Source organism: Miscanthus floridulus, chromosome 11 (genome assembly GCF_019320115.1).
Source record: "Miscanthus floridulus cultivar M001 chromosome 11, ASM1932011v1, whole genome shotgun sequence".
Classification (NCBI taxonomy): Eukaryota; Viridiplantae; Streptophyta; class Magnoliopsida; order Poales; family Poaceae; genus Miscanthus; species Miscanthus floridulus.
This window is the reverse complement of record NC_089590.1, coordinates 10937572-10949460: the sequence shown is the minus strand read 5'-3', so window position 1 is coordinate 10949460 and position 11889 is coordinate 10937572. Positions and strand designations below refer to the sequence as shown.

The following is an 11889-nucleotide window of genomic DNA, read 5'->3' as shown; positions in this document are numbered from 1 at the left end:
AGCCCCCTTTGTGAGGAAAAGAGTGCAAGCCCTTTTATGTGAAATGTAAATAGAAAGAAATGTGAAACCTAGATAACTGGTGACCTTCGCTTATAGTTCTGTGGAGGCCACCTTTTTACATTTTAGATGTAAAACCTATGCAAATTATCGATGTTCCAAGCGTGGGTTGTTGTCCTGCCTTCACCGTCGACCAGGTGAAATGACCTGGGCCTCCTAGCAAGCTTCGCCATGTAAGGTCCTTCCCACTTTTGCTAGAGCTTTCTAATGTTTTCCGCGTTAGGTCTTCTCCTGAGCACTAGGCCTCCATCTTGTATGGTTTTCTTGACTATTTTGTTGTCTCTCTATTTTTTGGTTTGTTTTTGGTATTTTGCAATATTTTTTATGGCTTCCAATCTTGTGCCTTTGATTGTCTCTTTGAAGTATTCTTCATCTTCAACCATTGCTTGTTTTATCACATAGAGGTTCTGACGCGTGGCTTCTTTAGGTAACATAGCTTCTTCTCCATATAGGAGCTTGAATGGCGTGAATCCTGTTGTTCTAGAAGTTGTAGTGTTATGGGACCATACTACCTTCGGCAGCTCCTCTGCCCATTTGCCTTTGCGAAGGTTGCATAGAGTCTTCACTATTGCTGAGAATATTATTCTATTAGCTCTTTCGATTGCTCCGTTGGATTCTGGGTGGTAGACTAAGGCAAAGGCAACCTTGGTCCCTATATTTTTGTAGAATTCTTTGAAGTTGTCTGAGTCAAACTGTTTCCCATTGTCAACTATTAGGGTTCTTGGTACTCCGAATCTGCAAATTATATTCTGCCAGAAGAACTTCTTTAATGTCTCCGATGTGATTTTGGCGAGTGGCTTGGCCTCGATCCACCTTGTAAAGTATTCTATGGCGACTACTACAAATTTATACCCCCTTGTGATGGTGGCAGCGGTCCAACTAGGTCCATGCCCCATCTCTACAGAGGCTAGGTGGGTGGGATTATCTGTGTTGGTGCCAAAGGCTTTGATTGATGGGGTGATGTACTTTGGCATGCTTGGCATGTCTTAACGATTTGTTTTGTGTCTTTGATGTGCGTAGGCCAGTAGAATCCTTGACTAATGGCCTTCACAGATAGTGGCCTTGGTCCAATGTGTGAGCCACATATCCCTGAATGAATTTCTTGTAGGAGGTCCCTGACTTTGGTTTGGGTTATGCATTTTAGCAGTGGCTAGACAACCCCTTTTTTTGTACAGCGTTCCATCTATCATGACGTAGCTTCTTGTTGTTGCTATCATTCTTGTTGTGGCTGCCTCATCTTCTGCGTGATACACATTGTTAAAGCAATCAATGATGAGCTACCTCTAGTCCTCTGACTCGGTGACTAAGACTATTTTGAATGCCTTTGATGTTATCTGTGTTGCTGGTGCTCTTAGTACTTGGTAAAAGGCTCCGTCTAGAATGGGCTGATTGTTTGTAGCTGCCACTACTAACTTCTGACCCTTATACCACGCTTTTTTGTCGCAACGGCATGGTTTCATTGCAACAAGTGTTGTTATCACAACGATTTTCACTTTTGGTTGCGATAGATTGGTTTTTTGCCATGAAGATTGTTTTGTGGCCATAAGTGTGGAGATCGTTGCAAAAAGTAAGTGTTATCGCAACAAATTATTGAACGGTTGCAATAAGTGATTAATGTTGCCATGATTTGATTTGCGTTGCGGGCAAGTTTATTTTCGTTGCAATACTAAGGTGATATTGCAACTCTTTATTTTATGGTTGCAATAGCCCATCTATATCGCCACGAATATGTTCCGTTGTATATAATAGTCGCTTTTGTTGCAAAAAATTGGTACATATAGCAACAAAAAAAAATAGTTTGTTGCAATCACTAAGGTTGCAACGATTATGGTTTCGTTGTATGTAGCAGTTGGTTCATTGCAAAAAGGTTATAATATAGCAACGAAAAATTACATTGTTGCAATATCTAAGCCTTTCCACTTTAATGGTTGCATAATTTTTTTTAAAAAATGACAACAATATGGGTTTCGAACCTGAGACCTCTTTCTCTTGAAAGTAAGCTCCTACCACTAGGCTACGTCTATGTTTGTGTTAGTAATAGCGAAAGTTCCCTATATTAATTAATGTTGAGCAGTTATATTGGAAAAAGGATCTAATCTAAATTTACATATCACGTAGAGGTCGCGGCTTGTAGCTCCTGTCGCGGCTCCTTCTCTCCCGCGGCCTCTCTTCTTCCCCCACGCGCTGTCTCCTTGCGAAGAACGTGGTGGAGCCCCCCCTGATCCCTACAGCCAGCACTAGCAGCTAGCGTGGTCAAGGCCTCCCTGAAGCCTTTGTCGTCGCGGCGCCCCTTCCCTACGACTGTAGTCGTCACGGCCCTTGAATTCCCTGCAGCGACTACAACATATTGGTGCCCTAGTTCCTTCCTGATCATCGACGAGATAAGGAGAGCGAGCACCATCCGGTCCTTCCTTGGCGTGCGAGATAGTCTCTTATGTTGCAAAAAGATTGTACATATAGCAACTAAAGACTAAATCGTTGCAATACCTAAGGGCGCGTTTGGTTACCTGCATACGCCACAGCCAGGCTCCACGGATGCAGCTCCGAGCGTTTGGTTGACTGGTTGGAGGTTGGGGCCTGTCCCATGCGGTGCAAGATTCCCTCGTGAGCCAGGTTCAACTCATACGCCAAAAATCCTCGTTTCTCCGTGGCCAGGCTCGGCGAGCGCAGCAAGCATGCAAACGGGACATGTCAGTGAGACAGCCGATGCTAACATGCAGTGAACCAAACAAAATCTCCGAACAGCCAGGCTCTATGAGTATGATAACCAAACACCGGCCATGTGCATGCGCTCGGCCTGGCTACCTGCAGCCTGGCTGCCCAGGTACAACCTGGCTCATCTGAGAAGCTAACCAAACGCGCCCTAAGGTTCTTGAGCACAATGGTTAAGTAAAAAAATTAAATAAAAAATCACAACCAGGATCCGAACCTGGGACTTTAGAGACCTGAAGACTTGTGCTTACCACTACACCATATATGTGTTTGTGTCATTGGTAGTCAAAGGAACATATACAAAATACAAAATAACGTGGAACCCGTTATGTATTGAAATAGGATCGGATCTGGTATATAGTAGTATACGTATATGTGCATGATCGACTTTTGTATAGGCATCATGGCTTTCTCTTTCCAAGGCGTCGTTGTAGCTGGCTCTGTCCCCAGACGTCGTCGTGCGTGGCCTCTCCCTGCAGCCGCTGGTGTCCCTGTCGCTGGTGCCGCTGGGTTGCTCGTGTCCTCACCGCTCTACGCGACCTTGTCGACAGCTAGACACTTAGCCGAAAGCCACGTCTACACGAGTACATCGACGCGAGTCGTCGAGTTCACACATCAATCAGGTGCTCTAGTTCAATCTATGTTTGACAAATTGCTCCCAAGTTCCTTTGTTAATCTTGATGTATCATCTATGGCAATTATATATTTAATCAATATTCAATTATCTTTACCTCCAATTTTTATTCTTCAGAGTGCATACGTGTAGTTAGGGCATTGTGTTATGAGAGTTGAGGCTATTTATTAGGGGATAATCATTATATCAAGTTCTCAACTAGGTAATTTATTGAATTTTGATTTTAATGTTGAATCTAGTACAACATATTTTTTCATGTTCCTTTTTTAAGATAATATTTGTAATTTGTTTGATAAAAATTCCCTTTCGATGCATTAAAGTTTATTTTTTTATATTATATAGTAATATAGTAAAGGGCTCATTTTTTTAGCTTCCCTGCAGCGAAATATTGAATCGTTGCAATAGCTACCAAAAATTGAATTTTGCAATAGCTAAGGCCGGGTCACATGATCAAATGTCATCAAAATGTAAAAAAAGAGTAAAAATGGAGCATAGGTAGGACTTGAACTCGACACCCTTCCATCTTGAAGCAGTAGACTTACGACTAGATTATGTTAGATCTTATGTTAGTACATGCATAGTAAAATTTTTATATTTTAAATTAACAACGAGTACAATTAGGAAATGATAAAAACAGACTAAAAAAGTGTAAAATAGCACAAAAAAAGGAATTGGTTGGACTTGAACTAACGACACCTCTTTCTTGAAAGGTCGACTTACCACAACACTACGTTGGTATTTGTGTTTGTTCATGCTCACAAAGTTCTTTGTAAGTTAAATTAACTATTAAAACTATTGGAAGATGACAAAAAGAACAAAAAAAATGTTGACTATGGGGTTTGAGCCTCAAACCCATCCTCAAACCCATCGCTCAAACACCAAGCATGGCCACCACTATACTATGCAAAGTAAATAGTTTGTATAATATGTTAACCATGGAAATATATAGCCTGTTCATTTGGCTGTGGCTTGTCGTAAACGATCGTAAATTTTCAGCCAGAATAGTATTTTTCTCTCACACAAACCAGTCAACAGTACTTCTTCACGAACCAGCAACGATACGAACCAGCCAACCGAACAGGCCGATAGTCTAATAATATCTATAATTGGTTTGAAATTGTTCAAACTTGCATGACAATATGTACTTTTTTGTGTATAATCATTAAAAATTTTAAATATAACAAAGCATATTACACATTCTTCACAAATAAACACATCTCCAACATAGTAATAGTAATTGTATAAGATATGTATCTATTTGTGAATAATATATAGTTCGACTGTACTAAAATGAATGGAATTTTTTATGACAACCTTATGGACCCAAAATATGTCGTCATACCATTTTGTAGAGTTTCCTAACCATATTTAGATATTATTATAGTTATTTTATGGAATTACCATATAATAATCATAATAATATCTAAATTTGGTTACAAACTTGCATGACAACATGTTTTTGGTGTATAGTCATTCAAAAAAACTTCAAATGATTTTAAAAAAGAAGTACTGCACACTTTATTGAAAGGAACAAAAATTTATATGGAATAGTTATGGGCCCAAAATATGTTGCCATGTCATTCCACTCTTTAAATTTGTTATTTGTTATTGGCCCCGTTCGCTTCGCTGAAAAAATAAACCAAAACACTATTCTCGCTGATTTGTTACGAGAGAAAAACACTATTTTGACTGAAAAAATAAGCTGAAAAGTACAAATTATAAGACAAGCGAACAAGGCCATTATTGCAGTTTTCGTCGACATATACCAAGTGCACATGAACAAAGAAAAGGAACAAAAAGAAAAATACGCCACAGGAGCTGGAACCAAAGACTGTACATCCACAAATAATAGATTTCACTTTGCGCTCTGGTTTGAAGTTGAACACCTCACGTAAAATTTGAACTCATATGCTGCTCAAATTTTGACAAAAACCTTACATTTACTACGAGCTATGAAAATATGAAAATATGAGGTTTAAAGTAGGAGTAATATGTAACTGTGTGAAAGATGTGTTCGTTTGTGAATTAGGCTACCACTTTGTTAAAATAAATTAAAATTTTGACAAAAAGCTTATGGACCCAAAATATGTTGCCATGCCAGGCCTTAGAATTTCCTAACCATATTAAGATATTATTAGAATTATTTTGTGGAATTACATTAAAATGATCGTAATAATATCTATGTTTGGTTAGAGAGCTTTTCAAACTTGCATAACAACATGTTTTCGTGTATAATTATTTAAAAAATTCAAATGATTTTTTTGGAAAAATTGATCTGCCAAATCCCGTGTATGGGCGCAAAACTGAACCTAAAATTCCCACTTCCCGCCATCCAGAACGAGTGTGGCCGCGGACTCCGCTAAAAAATTGCAACATGTGCGGGCTCCCTCTCACGTCCGCATTGCTGTAAAAATAATAATAAAAAAAACGGTTGGGCAAAAAAGAAAAGGAGAAAAGAAAACTAAACAGGCCGTTCACTGGACACAAGGCCAAGCGCGGGAGGAAAATTTTTGATCCACCAAAAACGCGCCCAATCTTGGGCTAAATTCGCTGGACCTATATAAACGAGAGGCTCAATTCTCTGCATTAGGGTTCTTTCATTTTCCAATCAGCCGCCAGCCCGCTCCCCGCTGCAGCTGGTTCCGGCACCGCCGCGCCGCGCTTCCGTCCGAGTGGCCCGACCTCCCCCATTCGTTGGTCCTCCTCTCTGTGAAGCTGTGCCCCTACACTCCACGAAGGTGAAAAGACTAGAGATTGGGAGCGAACCTGTGTTGCGCACCTGTGCTGCGCCGGCGCCGGCTGCAGTGACGCCTCTCCAACCTCCGACCGTGCCAGCCCTAAGGTACTAATCCATTCTCTTCCTCCCACTCCCTCCGTGGCTGGATTTAAGGTTTTTCGACGGAGATGCATTTGCTTTCTTGGAAATTTCCAATGTGCGTGATTCTCCAATCTTCATGTTAGGTGTTGTGCTTAGTAGCTTTGCTAATGTAAATTGTTGCCTATCCTATACTTGAATAACAACAGCTCGTTTGTCCAAAAACAGCAAATGCTTACTAGAAATAGAAATATATATATGTCTACACTATCATCGTCAATCTCGAAACACCAGCTCGCACACATAGAGTAGATGTGATTTGTGAATTTCTACCCCAACGTTAGTTTTTGCTTCCAACTAGCTTATAGTGGTCACCTAGGCTTAAGATCAATTTCTTTGAACTTGTTCGCTGGTGTTAGCAGTAGCTCTTGCATTCTTTTGATCTAGTAAGCTTGATAATTAATTTCACATGTTTAACTAGATCTCTTATTAGTAAGATTATTTGTGAATTGCTTAATCTGTGCCTATTGCCATTCAATTGGTTGTATCTTTGTTTTCATGGAAATCAAGAGTTATTGCTTCAAACGTTTGTCTTCTGAAAATTAATTAGTATGCACTTTCTATACAATTGTCTGAATTGCAATGTGGTGATCATGATGCACTGTTTATTGTTTCTAACAGTCCTAAAGTTTACCTTTAATCTCTTGACTTGATATAAGTTGTGAACCACCTTTACTGTCAACTCAACTAGAACCATGTTGTATCTAAAATTTTGTACATTCTATGCATGAATGACTTTATTACCCAATTTACTAATATCACAATCTTATTCTTTTGGTGAGTAGGTGGACGACAAATGTTGACTGGAAGGCAAGTAATCTAGCAAGAACACAGCTGAGATCATGACTGGTTGTGCTGTCGAAAAGTCTGCAAATGCTGTAGAGATGTTAGGAAGTGTTGTAATGTTCCAAGTTGACCGCGCGTCGGTCTAATAACCTCCCGTCTCCAGACCGCGTGTATCCCTCCCCCTCCCCCAATTAGATCGCTATCCGTCTCCCAGGACCGCGTGAGGGCCATGGCGCCGCCGCCTACGCCACCTCGGTCCAGGATGCCCCCGACATCACCTCCGTTGAGGACGCCACTGGCAACGCCTTCAGGCAGGACGGCGCTTCGTTCGCAAGGCATCAGCGCCAGCGCAGACTCCACCGCCTTGGGTACCCATCGCCATCGATATACTGAGGCCACCCTCGAAGTAGAAGATGATCTTGGGTTCTCTTCTCCATATGTCCCCAGGTACAATGATTACTTAATCTAGGTTTTTTGTTTATGTGATTTCATACTTATTTGTTTTTCAATATAAAGATATGTGTCTATCGCAGCCCTGAAATTAATCTGTCAAGCTCTTGAATGTTGGTAAATGCAAAGATATGTTACTGCATCTACAGTTAAGTCAAATTCATTGAAGATCTAGCTATCCAATCATCCAATGTGTTAGAACACAGGTTTAATATTTTCTTCATAAAAACAAATTTCTGACTTACTGGTTCTGTCTCTTCTGGATGGTCTACTATAACATTATTATTATATATTACTACTGCTGCCTCCAGTAAAAAAAGATGTTTAAGAAAAGGCAATTACTTGCTCGGTATTTGTTTTGCTTGTCTAAAATTACAGAAAGTAAACCCGTCTGTTTCGATTCAGGAATACAAAGTCTGAGATCATTTTCTATGCTTAAATATCAATGTTTAACTACACAAAAATGTATGGATGTAGTTAACCTTTTTCTGCATCAGGCATTGAATTTCTCATGTTGCATTGCCTGCTCTATAATGGGATTACAGAAACCATCTAAAATAGAATCCTGAATTCAATGATATTTAGTTCAATTACTTATATATATGTAATACTTTACCTTTTTTTATTCTTGTTTATTTATCAACCATTGTCCTATTTATGCAGTGGCATGGGCGAAATGTGGACTCTTTATGTTCATTGCAAGAATGGACTTCCAGATCAGGATTATGTAATGTTCAAATTGGAAAGGCCTCATATAAAATTGTCAACCTTGACATCTCTTAAGGACCAGCTTGGGTATAATGCCCGGGACTTCTTGTACTACAAGAAGCGTTGTGGAAGAGATGTTGCAAGTCTTCAGCCCCTCGATTTTGTCAGACATGCAGAGATTATGCTACAAGACAATGAGAGTGAGAAGGAAATCAGATTAGTACTCTCAAAGGAACAAGAGACAGCACAACAAGTCAGCATAACACCCCTCAAGCGACCAAGGCAGCAGCTGGAAGAAGATGAGCATCCGTTTATGGATGATCCTTTTGATGCATACAAGGACTGGCTAAAGAAGCTATGACCGGAACAATCCAAAATTATATCATCTATGTTTTTGCATATGTTTTCATATTAAGCAAAATCTTAGCACCTTTATATAAACTACACCTCATCTTACATTTTTTTGGTGACTAACAGATTTGAAGGATGACACTAGGCAACAAGCAGTCAACACGTACAAGGAATTTTTAAGGATGAAAGGGGACATTCCAGAAATTAGTAATTTATTTTCCTTCTTCAACCAATGTTGTTTAGTACTAATTTTTTTTTTAAACTGAACCTTTAACCTTGTGTGCAGTGGCATTTGTCGAGCAACGTGACACTGATGCAATCGTAGACGAAGACGACGAAAGCAATGGAAGCAATGCGACACCACCCTCAAATAGGCCAAGCCATGCAAGGAAGGCAAGAGGCGAGGGAAACGGTTTGTGATCATGCATGTACTTTAATATTGGGTTCACATATCTTAATTGAGAACTACTACAGCTCAAGATTGTTATTGTCTTTTTTGCAAGGACATGGCTCCAATGAACGCAAGAAAAGAGGTCGTGGCACTGTTAAAGGATTAACAGTAGGCAACAAGAGAGTTAAGGAACGCATTCACACACTCCCAATCGAATTTTTAGAAAGCCATGGAGGACCCATTGGACCGAATACCCGTGCATTTGTCGATGAGGTCGTTTTATTTACAAGGCAATGGGCCCCACTAATTGGAGTAAACAGTTGGAAGGATATAAAGGAAGAAGTCAAACTAGAAATTGCACAAGAGATACTGGTATGATGTGTACTATTTTTTGTTAAGGAACATTGCTGTTGCTCTTTTACTGTCCAAAAAAGTGAGTACATTACTAAGCAAATTTGCTAATAGAGAACATGTAGCTAAAAATCAGTTAAATCAGTTAGAAAATGTCATACGCCCTCAGCCCTCAGTTAGAGAAGAGGTTCTGGAAAATATTTGGATTCACATGCCTCTCCTCTAGTTAATTTAGATGCCAAATCAGCTTAATACTCTAGAAACAGTAACATGCATGTCTTAAAAACATCTATTTTTTAGTATGGACCAGACATTAAAATTGGATTCCAGAAAGATCAATGTTAGAACCCACTCCGTTGTGGAATCAGCTTAATACTCCATTTGACAATATTTGTCCACACCGCCTAATATTTGTCCACACTCTTGATTAGGTCCAGTGGAACACAGTTCTCAATATACAAAAATATAGTCGACACAGTTCTCAATACACAAAAATATGCATGTTGGAGACTAAATGCTACAGATTTTGCCAAGCTACAAAACACAAGTTTTCATTGCTTTTTAATTGTAAACAGCTTAGGTGGAACTTCATCAACATTGATGATGTGGATAAAAGAAAAGAGAAAATATGGAAAATTGCCAAGGAGCGGTACAGAGGATGGCGATCTGATCTGAGTGCCACACACAAGGCTTATAATAGTTATGGTGAGAGAATACGAAATAAACCCAAAGAAATACACCTTTTTGAGTGGCACTACTTGCAGTTGTATTTTGGATCTAATAAATTCAAGGTCAGTGCTAGTAAAATCTACTTTGTCAAACAAAATTGATGGACCAAAGTTGCATTGTTACATACCACTTGTTCTCATTCTGTAGAAACTTAGCAACCAGAACTCCTCCAACCGTCAGCAGCAAAGAACCAAGCATGTGATGGGTTCAAAGAACTTCTCACAATGTAGCTTTGAGCTGGTAATCATTAGATACACTAATCTAGTCCTTCCCTTCTATGATGCAATACTTGTGTGCTGAATTTTTTGGCATCCTAGAGAGACCAAGAAACTGGTGAAGAGCCAAGTGATCTTCTTCTTTGGAGGACCACTCACACAAAACATGGCGCATGGTCAAATCCTGTATCAGCTTCAGTATATGTAAGTAAATGTTTCGTCAACCTTTTTTATAGCTGCTGGTAGTGTCAAGCAACTCTTTACAGGTTCTGTTATTTAATTTAGGAAAATGCAACCATGAAAATTGGTGAGATTGGATTAGAACCTGATAGACCAACACTTACAATTGTTGAGGAGAACATGATTTTCCAGTCATGCTACAAAGAAACAACACAAATCAAATCATCCAAATTACATGGGCATGGATATTTGGCTACGTATCGAACTCGCAGAGAACTTATGAAAGAGAACCTTGAAGTACATGCACGTGCTCAAGCTGCAGCTAGGGAGAAGAGCATTGCTTTAGAAGCGGAGGTTGACAAGCTCAAAGAACAGATTGCGCAAGAAGCTGTAGAAAGGGAAAGGGAGAAAGAAGAAAATAGGAGGAGGATGCAAGAGGAGCTGGAAAATGCTAGGATAAACTTAAGAGAAGAAATGAAGCAAGAATTTCTTAATATGCTAGCGCAGCACAAAGAAGGAGCTATGATTATGGTATTAGAATAATTTTTTATCCTTTGTACTCTTGATAATTTTATGATTGTGATGCCTAATCTTTCACCCCCAATATTTGTATGTATAGAGTACCCTGCAAAACAATGTCAGTACACAAGTTGCACCAATCATACAAGAGGAAGATGAGACCAGTGGACATGAAAATGAAAATGAAGATGGGTTACAGGAGGTAATGACATTATTTCACTATGTTCCATGTACCTTGAACTGTAGCTAAAATAGATCAAACAACTTGATGTTTGTAGACTCAGCTTGGAAGCGTTGTTACCGTACAAAAAGGTGCACCAGCACCTACACGCTCCACTAGAAGTACTGCACCTCCCAGCAGAGCTCTTTTCAACGAAAACACTGCAAATGTGACTACATTGAAGACATATATCACTTCACAACAGCTGATGAATAGGACAAGAAATAATCCCAAAAGGAGGAAGGTAACAACCAGCTAATTGGAATCTAAATTCTTGCATGATTTAATGAAATTTTATCAAATATGACCTTCCTTGTTGAACTAGGAAATGTAGAAAATACATTGAACATGCGTGGTGAAAACTGCAGCTTGTGCAGGTTTGATTGGGTGAGTTGTTCTGAGTAGTAATCTACCTTTTCTGTGATACTTGATAATACAAAAGTTGTAGAGGGTTTAGAGATGTTTGTCGTCGTGAAAGGTCATGATTTTAGACCTAGAGAATTAGAGTTATGAATTTTGAAAGTAGCCGGTCAGGTTTTGACCTTGGTCTGGACAGCAGTGGGTGTTTGTGTTTTTTGACCATGATAACTGCAGAATCTTATTTAACAAATAACTAGAAAGATGTAGAGAATTTTATGGGCTTTCCGTATTGTTAAAGAATATAATTTTTCGTTGTCTACAACTCAAGTTATGATTTTTCTAATCAACTAA

At 39.4% G+C, this 11889-nt stretch overlaps 2 protein-coding genes across 2 annotated transcripts; both read left to right on the top strand.

Annotated features, from left to right (window-relative positions):
- Positions 1–6054: 6054 nt before the first annotated feature.
- Positions 6055–8583, top strand: LOC136494823 (uncharacterized). Its single transcript, XM_066491000.1, has 3 exons — positions 6055–6245; positions 7064–7511; positions 8178–8583. The coding sequence occupies exons 2-3, from the start codon at positions 7294–7296 to the stop codon at positions 8581–8583; spliced, it is 624 nt and encodes a 207-aa protein (XP_066347097.1). The 5' UTR covers positions 6055–6245; positions 7064–7293.
- A 9-nt stretch (positions 8584–8592) lies between these two features.
- Positions 8593–11561, top strand: LOC136491640 (uncharacterized). The gene is made up of 10 exons (XM_066487920.1): positions 8593–8780; positions 8860–8985; positions 9077–9336; positions 9891–10106; positions 10192–10284; positions 10362–10463; positions 10545–10970; positions 11059–11160; positions 11237–11422; positions 11547–11561. The coding sequence occupies exons 1-10, from the start codon at positions 8756–8758 to the stop codon at positions 11559–11561; spliced, it is 1551 nt and encodes a 516-aa protein (XP_066344017.1). The 5' UTR covers positions 8593–8755.
- The last annotated feature ends 328 nt before the right edge of the window (positions 11562–11889 follow it).

Bases quoted from the DNA above. Each gene is read 5' to 3' on its own strand.
- LOC136494823 (XM_066491000.1), top strand. From the start codon at position 7,294: ATGGCGCCGCCGCCTACGCCACCTCGGTCCAGGATGCCCCCGACATCA. The intron at 7,512-8,177 runs GTACAATGATTA...CTATTTATGCAG, and splicing joins TCTTCTCCATATGTCCCCAG to TGGCATGGGCGAAATGTGGA.
- LOC136491640 (XM_066487920.1), top strand. From the start codon at position 8,756: ATGAAAGGGGACATTCCAGAAATTA. The intron at 9,337-9,890 runs GTATGATGTGTA...AATTGTAAACAG, and splicing joins AAATTGCACAAGAGATACTG to CTTAGGTGGAACTTCATCAA. The intron at 10,107-10,191 runs GTCAGTGCTAGT...CTCATTCTGTAG, and splicing joins TTGGATCTAATAAATTCAAG to AAACTTAGCAACCAGAACTC.